General features: G+C 36.6%; 1 protein-coding gene across 3 annotated transcripts in view; it reads left to right on the forward strand.

Moving 5' to 3' along the window:
* The window catches only part of LOC139143844 (alpha-catulin-like), a 102,896-nt gene that overhangs the window by 87,600 nt on the left and 5,106 nt on the right, over window positions 1–10,190 (forward strand). Inside the window, exons 10-17 of one of the 3 annotated variants that reach the window (XM_070714424.1) lie at window positions 1,386–1,478; window positions 2,121–2,271; window positions 3,027–3,064; window positions 5,004–5,030; window positions 7,447–7,503; window positions 8,305–8,508; window positions 9,261–9,440; window positions 9,867–9,950. In XM_070714424.1, coding sequence (XP_070570525.1) covers window positions 1,386–1,478; window positions 2,121–2,271; window positions 3,027–3,064; window positions 5,004–5,030; window positions 7,447–7,503; window positions 8,305–8,508; window positions 9,261–9,440; window positions 9,867–9,950 — 834 coding nt within the window. Of the gene's footprint in view, window positions 1–1,385; window positions 1,479–2,120; window positions 2,272–3,026; window positions 3,065–5,003; window positions 5,031–5,204; window positions 5,220–7,446; window positions 7,504–8,304; window positions 8,509–9,260; window positions 9,441–9,866; window positions 9,951–10,190 lie in introns of all 3 variants that reach the window. The other 2 variants (XM_070714425.1, XM_070714426.1) reach the window with 2 other exon arrangements.

Consider the following 10,190-nt stretch of genomic DNA (forward strand, 5'->3'; position numbering starts at 1 on the left):
TGGAAAATCCATTAAAAACAGTTAAAAGTGACTGGAAATGATCACTTGGTATACATTTAATTTACAGATGCCAGGTTGTGTATTTCACATGCACTCAGGTCAGTAAGGAAGTGCGTCATTACTATTTTGGACTGTTAATTCTTATTTCTGAATTGTTTAACTTTTTTCCACATTGAACTATCTTTAGGCAGTTTATACAGTAGCTTAGAATTTTTTTGATTGATGTATTTAATCATCTTTTGGGTTCTTTGGGTCCATATCCCACCTCATGCCCCTACATCATCAACTATTTACCAACAACTCCATGCCAACAACCAATTACCTGACCTGGCTACACATTAGAGAAGGTACAGCGTCATTGACGGTATTTTATAAATGTTTGTAACAAAGGAAATTTGCATGTCTGACAGGTGGTATGATGAGACCATCTTAGTTGCTGATAACTTTACCATGACAAGTATGCAATTTTTAGCACCTCCAAACATCGACTTCTCATTCAATTTACTCCTGAATTTTAAAGATGATCAATAATTTTGGAACATAGTTTTAACCAATAATCCTTAAATTAAATTCTAAGTTTCAATTGTTCAGAAACTGATAAAATTGAAGAAGCCTTTACCAAATAATGTCAAAACTCCACATCGCCCCAATGGTGATGTTTTGAAAGCCTTTATTTGGATAAAATACTTTTTGTAGGTAGTTTTAATGCAGTAGAGCTATTCAAAGTGTCATCAGCTCAAAAAGACCTTCAATTTGATATATCACTTATGCCATTTGAGCTTAATATTTTCATTTTGTCATTTCTCGTTAAGTGTCGTTCATCCGTTGCCATGGATAAATCCAATATGGCCACCATCGTAATCGCGTAATTTTAGGATACATTGGTGTGCCATTGAAATCTATCTCCATGCCAAATTTGGTACAAAAAGATGTTTTATTAACAAAGTTACAGCAAATTTACTGTAAATTTCAGCTAAAACTCCTTCATTTTTGTCCCATTGTTCCCATTGTTATTATATGTATTGTGATTCTACAGAAAGAGTAAAAGTGAATGTTTTAAAAAGCTATAAAATTGTAACCGTTCATCCAATTCGAAAATTCAAAAAATGTTTAGCTTCTCTCATTGAAATCTAAAAAACTACATTAATTAAAATGCAGATTGAACATTTCAAAATTTCAGTTGGCCTCCCTACCTTGGTTGCAACACTGGAGCTTATTGTGGTTTGACAGTAATTACCAGCACACACATAATTTGCGCACAACACTTTTATCTTTACATTATACCCTAGGCTTTTTATATTGAAATTTCTGTTTCTTGCCATTTTATAGAATGTTTTGTTTGATTTTATGTTATAATGTTTCTTTATTTTTTGCTGTTGTTGCAGGCATGTCGACTTCTGAGGCACATAGCTGGCAATTCACCACTACAGATTACTGCTGAACATGCAGAGAGTAACATGAGAGTTCTGGGACCACAGGTGAGTAAAGAAACAACAAACCTGGCATAAACACGGGAAAAGATACTCCAAATATGCCAGTCAAGCCCATGTTGCTTGTATCTATGAAGTTTTCATAGAGTTTCTGTACCAGTTCCACATTTGATCAGTTATGGTCCGATGTGGGGGATGACAAATAGTGACATGTCACGGGGCATGTTAACCCTTTCACCCCCAGTTCCCTGTATACAGGTCCAACTTTACCATAGAAAACAATGGATTTGGGACAAACCATGGTGGTCAAAGGGCATGTTAAGGTAGTATCCACCTCAAAATCGAAAGTCATAAACTTTTGTTCAAACTTTTCACAAAGAAACATTAAACCATTTCCTTTCAAAATCAAGAATGAAAAATCAGGGGTCACCATGTAAAAATTTGGTAATTTGGTACTTGAGAAACAAATTACCAAATGTTAACCAACTCTTTAAATTGATAAAGGCTTCCTAAATCTGCTTCAAATAACATATACAGATATGAATCTGAAAAAATGAACCGTCGTTGAACATAGGAAAACTTTGAACTACATTTTCACGTGCAGTAGAGCAAACACATTCATCATTGTAATCATGACCCTTATAGATAATTTATTTTAACTATTTCATGTACAAAATGAAACCCCAACAGATTGTATCAGCTGCCCAGACGCTGTCGATTCATCCGACTAGCAAGATAGCCAAAGAAAACCTGGATGTGTTTGCCGAAGCTTGGGAACTACAGATCAATGATCTGTCTCTGCTTGTCAAAGAAATCAATGAGGTCTGCCAAGGAAAAGTTGGTAAGTGACTTTGAAGAAAATTCAACTACTATTATGCCTGTGACCAAACGATTGGTTCAACCCAAAATTCGAATAGACAGTGTTAAAAACAAACCAAGTTGCACAAACGTGCACAGAAATATGTGGCATTCCACAAGCATTTGTACGCTTGGGTTGGTTTGTATGTGGTCTCTTGGGCCAACTGAGTTCCATAGAACAACATGCATCCTTTAGTTCCAGAGTTAAACCATTGTACAAGTATTGCCCTATGTAGCAGTGTTTCAATATGTTTACCTGTACAGATGGTACATCAGCAGGACGGAATATGAATGTACACAGAAAGTATTTTTGTATTAATCACCAGTAACCTAGGGAGTCATATGTCAGGGTTGGGGAAAGAGCACATGCCTAAAGACCCTCTAGGAAACTCCCTTTGATTGTTTCAGAATTTGTGTTTGCTCATCTGGTGTTGCTATATTGATGTGATCTTGCTTCAGTTTTCCCTGAGTCTTGTCAAAACCTTGAATTCCAATATCTGAAGCTTGATTCAGACAGAAAAAATCCATCTCCCCAGTAAAGTAATTATGCTGTATTTATTTGAAGATTTGCACTATACTGTAGATCAATGACTCATTGTGGATATCAAGCTAAATCTGAGGTATTTCATCCTAGAGCTGTGTCTGTCATTCCATCAAAATATTGCATCCAAGTCCCTCCAACAGTTAACAGATTTTACAAAGCATTTTTCCTCAATTCAACCTTTCCTTCACGTCCAGGTGAAAAACAAGTATACCTCTCACTTCCAAGGCCCGGGGTAAGTAGTCACGCTCAGAAATGATTATTTTTTTAAATACAGATGTTAAAAGCAAAAGAAATCATGTGCAAGAATTGTGAATGTTTACACATCAGTCTATCCATGCAAATTCAAAACTGAGATAAATCTGAATCTCTCTATGCTGTTGTTTTTAAAATCAAGATGCATTAAAGTCCTCTGGAAGAAATTTTCCTTGAATTGTTTGCACCAATTTTGGAAGATTTTAAAATGTTTGTAATATAGAGATGTGAATATTGCATATACTTGTCTACCATAAAAGAAATATGAGTTAATGTACTGTTTACCGTTGCATGACAGAGACTTCACACCCTGCTCTGTTACAAACTGCCCCCCCCTATTTTCCAAGTTTAAGGGTCCATCCAAAGCAAGAAAACAATGGAATTAGACCAGACAGCTGAAGTAGGAGGGTTACATAAATCCATGAGAAAAAGTTTGTTCAATTTCCAATCTCAGAGGAAATTTTGTTGTTGAAATTTCTTGTATTTGGAGTGTGAAATTTTAATGTGGAGATTTCTTGTATTTTGGACCGTGAAAGTTGTGCTTTGTGATGTCAGCTGTTCTCACTGACATACATGTGTATATGTACAGAGCACAGTGTAAAGTCTATCATGATACACACAATTTGTCACATCACAACTCGTTCATCGTAATTCAGAGTAAAAATCAAACCACAGTCCATTCTAAAAATCTTCATCAGTAAATTCCACAATTAAAAAAATCAAAATAGATAATTTATTCGTATTCATGTAAAAATATTGAACAACAAGAAGGGATGGAATCATAATGCTTTCTGTGAAAACAACGGAAGTCAGAGAAATGGACATTGGTGGCCATATTGTGTTTAGATTTGTCTCATTTCCCTGTGTACCAAAGTTTTATTGAATTTCAGTGTTTACAAAATAGGTTAGTAACATTACACAAATGTAGCCAAACATAATGGCACTCTTCCTGGTTTCACATAAAGTATGACTGGCAGACGACAAGTGAACATGTGAAGTGATCAAATTATGAGAAAGTAGCGAGAAAAGGATGACATATATGTTCAAGTTCCATTTATCGTATACAATCTTATCTCTCTTTGTTGGTGCATACTGTTGGACAAAAACAAACTAGTTTGAACTAAGCATTTGCTACATGTGTGAAATAAGTACAAGGAGTTCTCATTATGGGGTTTTTGGCAAAGGCAGCAGATCTATCATTGTCACAGAAATGGCATCCCTAGGGTAGCTTTCGAGAGGGTAGCAAAATTTATGCAAAACAAATAAGGAAAGATTAATTTTTATTCGGTAAGTTAAAAAACTCCCAATCGTTGAAACAAATGAATCAGAATGCAAATAGATAAAATGCAAGTCCAGCAGCATCTTTGAAAAACTCTGCTGCAAATTTAGTGTTCAGGCAAAGACAACTCAGAGATGATACGTTTCCTGACATTCATTCTGCAGAATATCACTTGCACAATTCTTATTTCGCAGCAGATACTTTTTCCTTTGGTTTCACAAGTACGGAATGTCTTATTTTTCGCACATGCAAGCCATGAACAGAGCGTACAGAATTGTTATGATTTCTATGTAATATATGTACACAATGTTTTTTACCCATGTTCACCCATGGTCCATCCATCTCAAAATTCCTGTTTTAATGCGGTGTCACACCGATGCAACAACACTTGTTACACATTACATGTTCTTCCATGCATGCGCCCATGTACCACCACCCCATCAAACATGGGTTTGAAAACTTCCTTTGTTTTTACCCTCAGTAAAAAATAAATTATGCTTTGCTATGCAAGTATTACAACTTTTAATTTGAACATAGTTATGCTAATTTTAAGTTGCACATGTAATGCTTATGTATATTTGCTAATGCTACTGTTTTTTGCTTTTTTTATGTTTGTATTTATTTATGTTCTCCAATTTAGCATGCCCATAACCTGATTTATATCCAGGTATTCACTTTTTCACTTTACATGTTACCTCACGATTATCCTCATCCCAGCATTTGGAATATACATTTTATTTCTCTCATTCAAAAACAAGCAAAATCACTAACTTTTATTTTCTGTTTCCCCTATGTATCTGCCAAATGCGTATACTTTTATCCTTAAAAAAAACACACACAGAGTAACGGTTCTTTTGTAAGTAACGATGTTTTTCGAAGTTGTAGAAAACAATATGAGAAGTAACACCGTCTCTAACAACCTTGCAACTACTTTTATGTTTCCTTATCTTTCCTTGCTGTCGTCTCCTACGCACACTAATATTCTGCAGTAACGGTAGAATGAAAAAAAAAAGAATAAATCTATGCCATGCTCTTGCTCTTAAAACATGTTATAAAAACACCTCTTGAATTTTAATCTGTGAAAAAAAATCTGGATGTCTGATTGGAATCAAGATCACTGAATGTAAACTACTAAAGGAACAGATAAAAGCAACTTTTAAAACTTGCATGAATTTTTCTCATTTCGTGTAAGCCAGAAATGCAAATTCAGTACCAATAAGTCAGTAGTATATTAATCATTGTTACTAAATATCTCAGACTTTGAATGCTTGTCCTGTTAAAGTTCTCTTCAATTGGTGTCATATACTAAAGATTGAATGTACAGTGCATTTTACGTTTGTGATGTTCAAAGATTTGATCGTCTTGTTCAGCTTACATTTAAATGTAAACACACAACTTAAGGTGGTTTTGTCCTTTAAACGTAAGTGGAGACATAATATGTCATGTTATCAAAGTGTTTATGCAGATTCCAAGGGCCTGCGAATTCCCCCTGTTTCTGAAGTAAAGAATGATGGCTTCGGGCATTCATATGCATGCTTGTTATTGCATTGGCATTTAGAAATATGCACAATGTCAAAATTTTGCAATTTTCAAGCGCTACCTCTTTGGGCATGGTCTCTCTATCAGAGAGGGACCACAGGCAGGAGTATACATGTACTTGGTTGCAGCTCTGCTACAGGCCATTGTTTTAAGTCGCAGGGCATTCTTTGGTATTATAAAGTACTTTCATGTATCACAGCATACATACAGAACCATGTGTGTAGACAGACTGTACACGGACTGAACACTACAAGTGGCACATATACAGCTTGGACAGTACATTTCTATCCTCTTAAGTCACCGTATGCCCTCCAGTTACCGTGATTGCCTACGAGAAACCCACCTCAGCAACTCTTCCTCAAGCAAATGAAGTACACTACTTTAACTCTCATATAAGGGACATGCCAACTCCCTACTTTCGCTCAGCTATTGTTTATCACACATGATAGTTTGAAACTGAAATGAGCACGTCTTTTCATCAGACTATGGAAATCGAGTTTAAACTTTTGCGAAAGGGGATCTGCATAAACACTTTAAACTTCATGCATTTTAAAAGTGAATCAACTGCAAGCATTTCCTTGCCATGAAAGATGTATGCATATCTGCTTCCAGGTGTCCCACGCACTCTGAGAAGTTGATAGCTCACCCCTATTAATTGTCAAAAATAGTCTTGTGCAGCATAGGTAACTACCAGAATGCTCACTGATGTGGCACGACATTGCAGGGTTTATTTTGATAATAAGGTGATGGGTGGGGTAATTTGTGTACAGGGGATAGAACTATCCAGAAATCCTATTAACTGCTTTGCATCTATCTTACATGGACTTTTCCTGGTGTTGCTGTGTGGAGACTATCGGATTTTTGGTATCAAGTTTTGCATACATTATGCTAATTAGCTTATGAGAAAGAGTAGTACTTTTGTAGCTAGAAGGCATCAATGAAACATTTTGCAAATTTTGTGCAAATTCTTATCATTATTTTCTAAAAAAAGATATGAAATTTTGCATTTTGCAAAGACCACTATTCTTTGCCTGTTTGCAACTCCTCTGCTGTTTCTTTCAATAAATTCTGTTAATTTGGCAATTTTGCGCATGCCATGCAAATTTCTGCGTCAGAGCCAATTTGCTGTTACAACAGCAAAAAATTGCAACAATAAAAAAGTGCAAAAAAAGCCAACTTATGCCAACAGCTGACTGCCAGCCACATACAGGAGGTCCAAAGACCAGCTTGCGAGACTAAAACCTTCTGCTCTTCCTCAAATTTCCTACTCTTCTTCATGTTTGTGAGATGTCTGTGTGTCTGTCTCTGTGTGTGTGTCTGTCTCTATGTTTGTCTAGTTCTGTAGAATGTGGTGGCCTCACTTCTACATGTGGGTAGTAGGTATGGTTCCTAACAACATGGCGTGAGTGTCCCGTCTTTGTGGTTAAGGTGCTGTAGGTAGGAGTGATCACAGACAGTAGAGTAAAGACTACTCGGCCTGTGATGTTATGATCCAAAATCTTGGCATTTGTGATTATTTTTCACCATATATGCATCTCTCGTAGAAACACGGTACAACTCTGAAGACTGTAGCGGTGAAGCCTGTCAAGCTTGATCCTGAGGTTCGTTTCAATCTTCATCAAAATAGTGTACATGTTGTCCTCCCTCATGCCAGCCAGGACGTGTGTACTTGGGATCTTCTTCAAGGTCAATTCAAGGTCAAATATAATTTGGACTGCAAGTTGAGCCACAGAGTAACAAGTCTTCATTCAATAAATAATTGCCATTTAAAACAAAACCAAGAAAATATATGAATGTTTCATTGAGTTTGAAATTACATGTATATGCCATTCATGAATGTGAGTAAAGCAAAGATCGTAGCGTTCAAAGTCTGCTCCTAAATCTTGCTATCAGTTGTCTATGTCTGTGACATCTCTTAAGTGTGGAGTAGTTCTTAGCTATTACAGCTTGGCTACATCCTGTGTTTGATACTTTTTAATAGAAAATGGAAATTCTGGCATTATTTTCCAATATTGAATGAATAGATTACATGTCATACAACATCTACCGGGTAATTTTCAAAGTTCAGCCAATGTGTCCGTTCTTCATCCTCCTGTGAATTGTGTGTGCATTTGCTTCATCCTTTACTGACAGACTTAATATGCCAGATGCTGAATCCAAAATTTTTTTCGAAACAGTCTCCATGATCATATGGCTAAATCTGATCAAAATATGCAACTATCCAAAATCACATTTCTGACGAGTCACAATATTGAGTAATGTCACTTTTCAAGTTCAAATTATCTGGGGTTCTCTGACCTGCCAAAATTCATCTAAAAAATACCTAAGGAAAGGTTTAGCCCTGGCTCGAGTTTAAAAAGGAGACCAACTGTGCTAAATACCTTAGTCTGGACATTTGACAGGAACAAGCTAAGATTGCCAAAGCTGGACTGGAAATGAAATTGATGACATCAGAACTTGATGCCGACGCTGAAAAGTGGGAGGATCCGGAGAACGACATCGTGAAGAGAGCCAAGAACATGTCCAGCATGGCATATTCCATGTATCTGTTCACAAGGGGAGAAGGCCCATTGAAAACCACACAGGATCTGTTCACACAGGCAGAGGTACGGAAATATAGTCCTCCTGGCCATTTTAATTAAGGTAGTACATGCATCAACATTAGAAGCATTGAACTTTTGCCCAAACTTTAAACCGCTCCCTTTCGAAATAAAAAATAAAAATCAGGGGTCACTTTACAAAATTTGGTATTGTGGAAAAACAAATTACTCAATATTTATCGACATCTGAAAATCAAAATGTCAGCCATCCCTGTCTTAACTGTATGGAGAAAAATTGATTTTCACAAAAATAAGGCAGCGAAAAATTGTATTTACTATGTGAGTCTCAAAATGAGCCCACGCAAGTTATAGACCAAAAATGTATTCTAAAAGTTTAAATATCTGAATATCTGTCCCTGAGGGCAAAGTATATCTTAAGAGAGAAAATAGTTTTCATGAGCAGTAGCAATGTGATGGACAAGTTCTCAGCAGTAAACCCTTCAAAAATATGGTGAATTACTCTTTAAAGTTTCATTTAGGAAAGTTTGAGCAAACGTTGAAGTCTTTCCCATCCGAGGCGCATACTACAGTAAGTTGGCAGTGAAGGCTGTTGTACAATTTACCTGTGACCATAGCCTTTTCCTACCCTTCACTGATAAAAGGGACCAACATTATTATACACACATCCCAAAACTCAGCCATCAGCTCTAACATGTCATCCAAAGCCCTGAGGAGAATGACCTGTAAACAACCAAGAAAATAAACCCCTTGGACAGTGACTTCTTGTATAATTTCCAATTTCTTTTGCCCATGTTCAGTATTTTGCAGAGGAAGGCAACAAGCTTTACAGGACAATAAAGGAATTTGCCGCCAGGATCCCGGAGGGCACTCAGAGAATGGAAATCCTGTCCTACCTAGAAAAGATACCCACGTATTGTCAACAGTTACACTTCACGACCAAGTCACCGACCACGGGCAAAGTGGCTACTTTCACAAAGGTATGGAAAGGGATATTTACATCGCTGGAAGTATATATATTGATAATCAAAAAATAAATGTATGGAGTGAAATTGTGCAGTACAATGGCACAGAATTATGGAGTTTATCTACTCAAAGTTCTTATATGCACAATCTTGGGTTCAAGTTTGAAAGTGTCTGTCAAGAAATTCATCTTTTCCCAAGCAAAATCTAATCAGATACAAGCTTTTGCTTCATTGGTAAAGGCAAAGTTGACTCACAATTTTTTCAGAAGAGTGTTCTTGATTTACAGCTAAATTTAATAGACTAAAATTCAGTTGTTCATTTTCGATTTCATTGTGGTTGTGCAATCGGTGTTTTGGTATTGTTTTTGACTCCACCCATTTGAAACTCACAACTGTTAACATTCACCAAATGACTGACAATTCTGTTTTTCTATGGGACAGGTGGATAGCACCATCAATGAAACCAAGAACCTGATGGCAGCCATCGCCCGATTGGTCACATTTAGTCACACCATAGCAACCACGGTAATTCATTACGGCTACCATTTTGTGATGTCTTTTGCCCATAGTTTAATACCATCAAGCAATATTTGACCTTTCAACTATGTGCAGATTTCATGACCTTTGAAACAGATGTCGTTTTCTGAGAAGTTTGCTATTCAAGGCCCAGAAATGTTTAGTCCTAAAGATTAAAGGCCCTTTATCCACATTTGTAAAGTTGAGATGGCGAGTGCAGACACAGTTGAAATTTTGTGAGTGTACGAT

This window comes from Ptychodera flava, chromosome 11 (genome assembly GCF_041260155.1).
Source record: "Ptychodera flava strain L36383 chromosome 11, AS_Pfla_20210202, whole genome shotgun sequence".
Taxonomy (NCBI): Eukaryota; Metazoa; Hemichordata; class Enteropneusta; family Ptychoderidae; genus Ptychodera; species Ptychodera flava.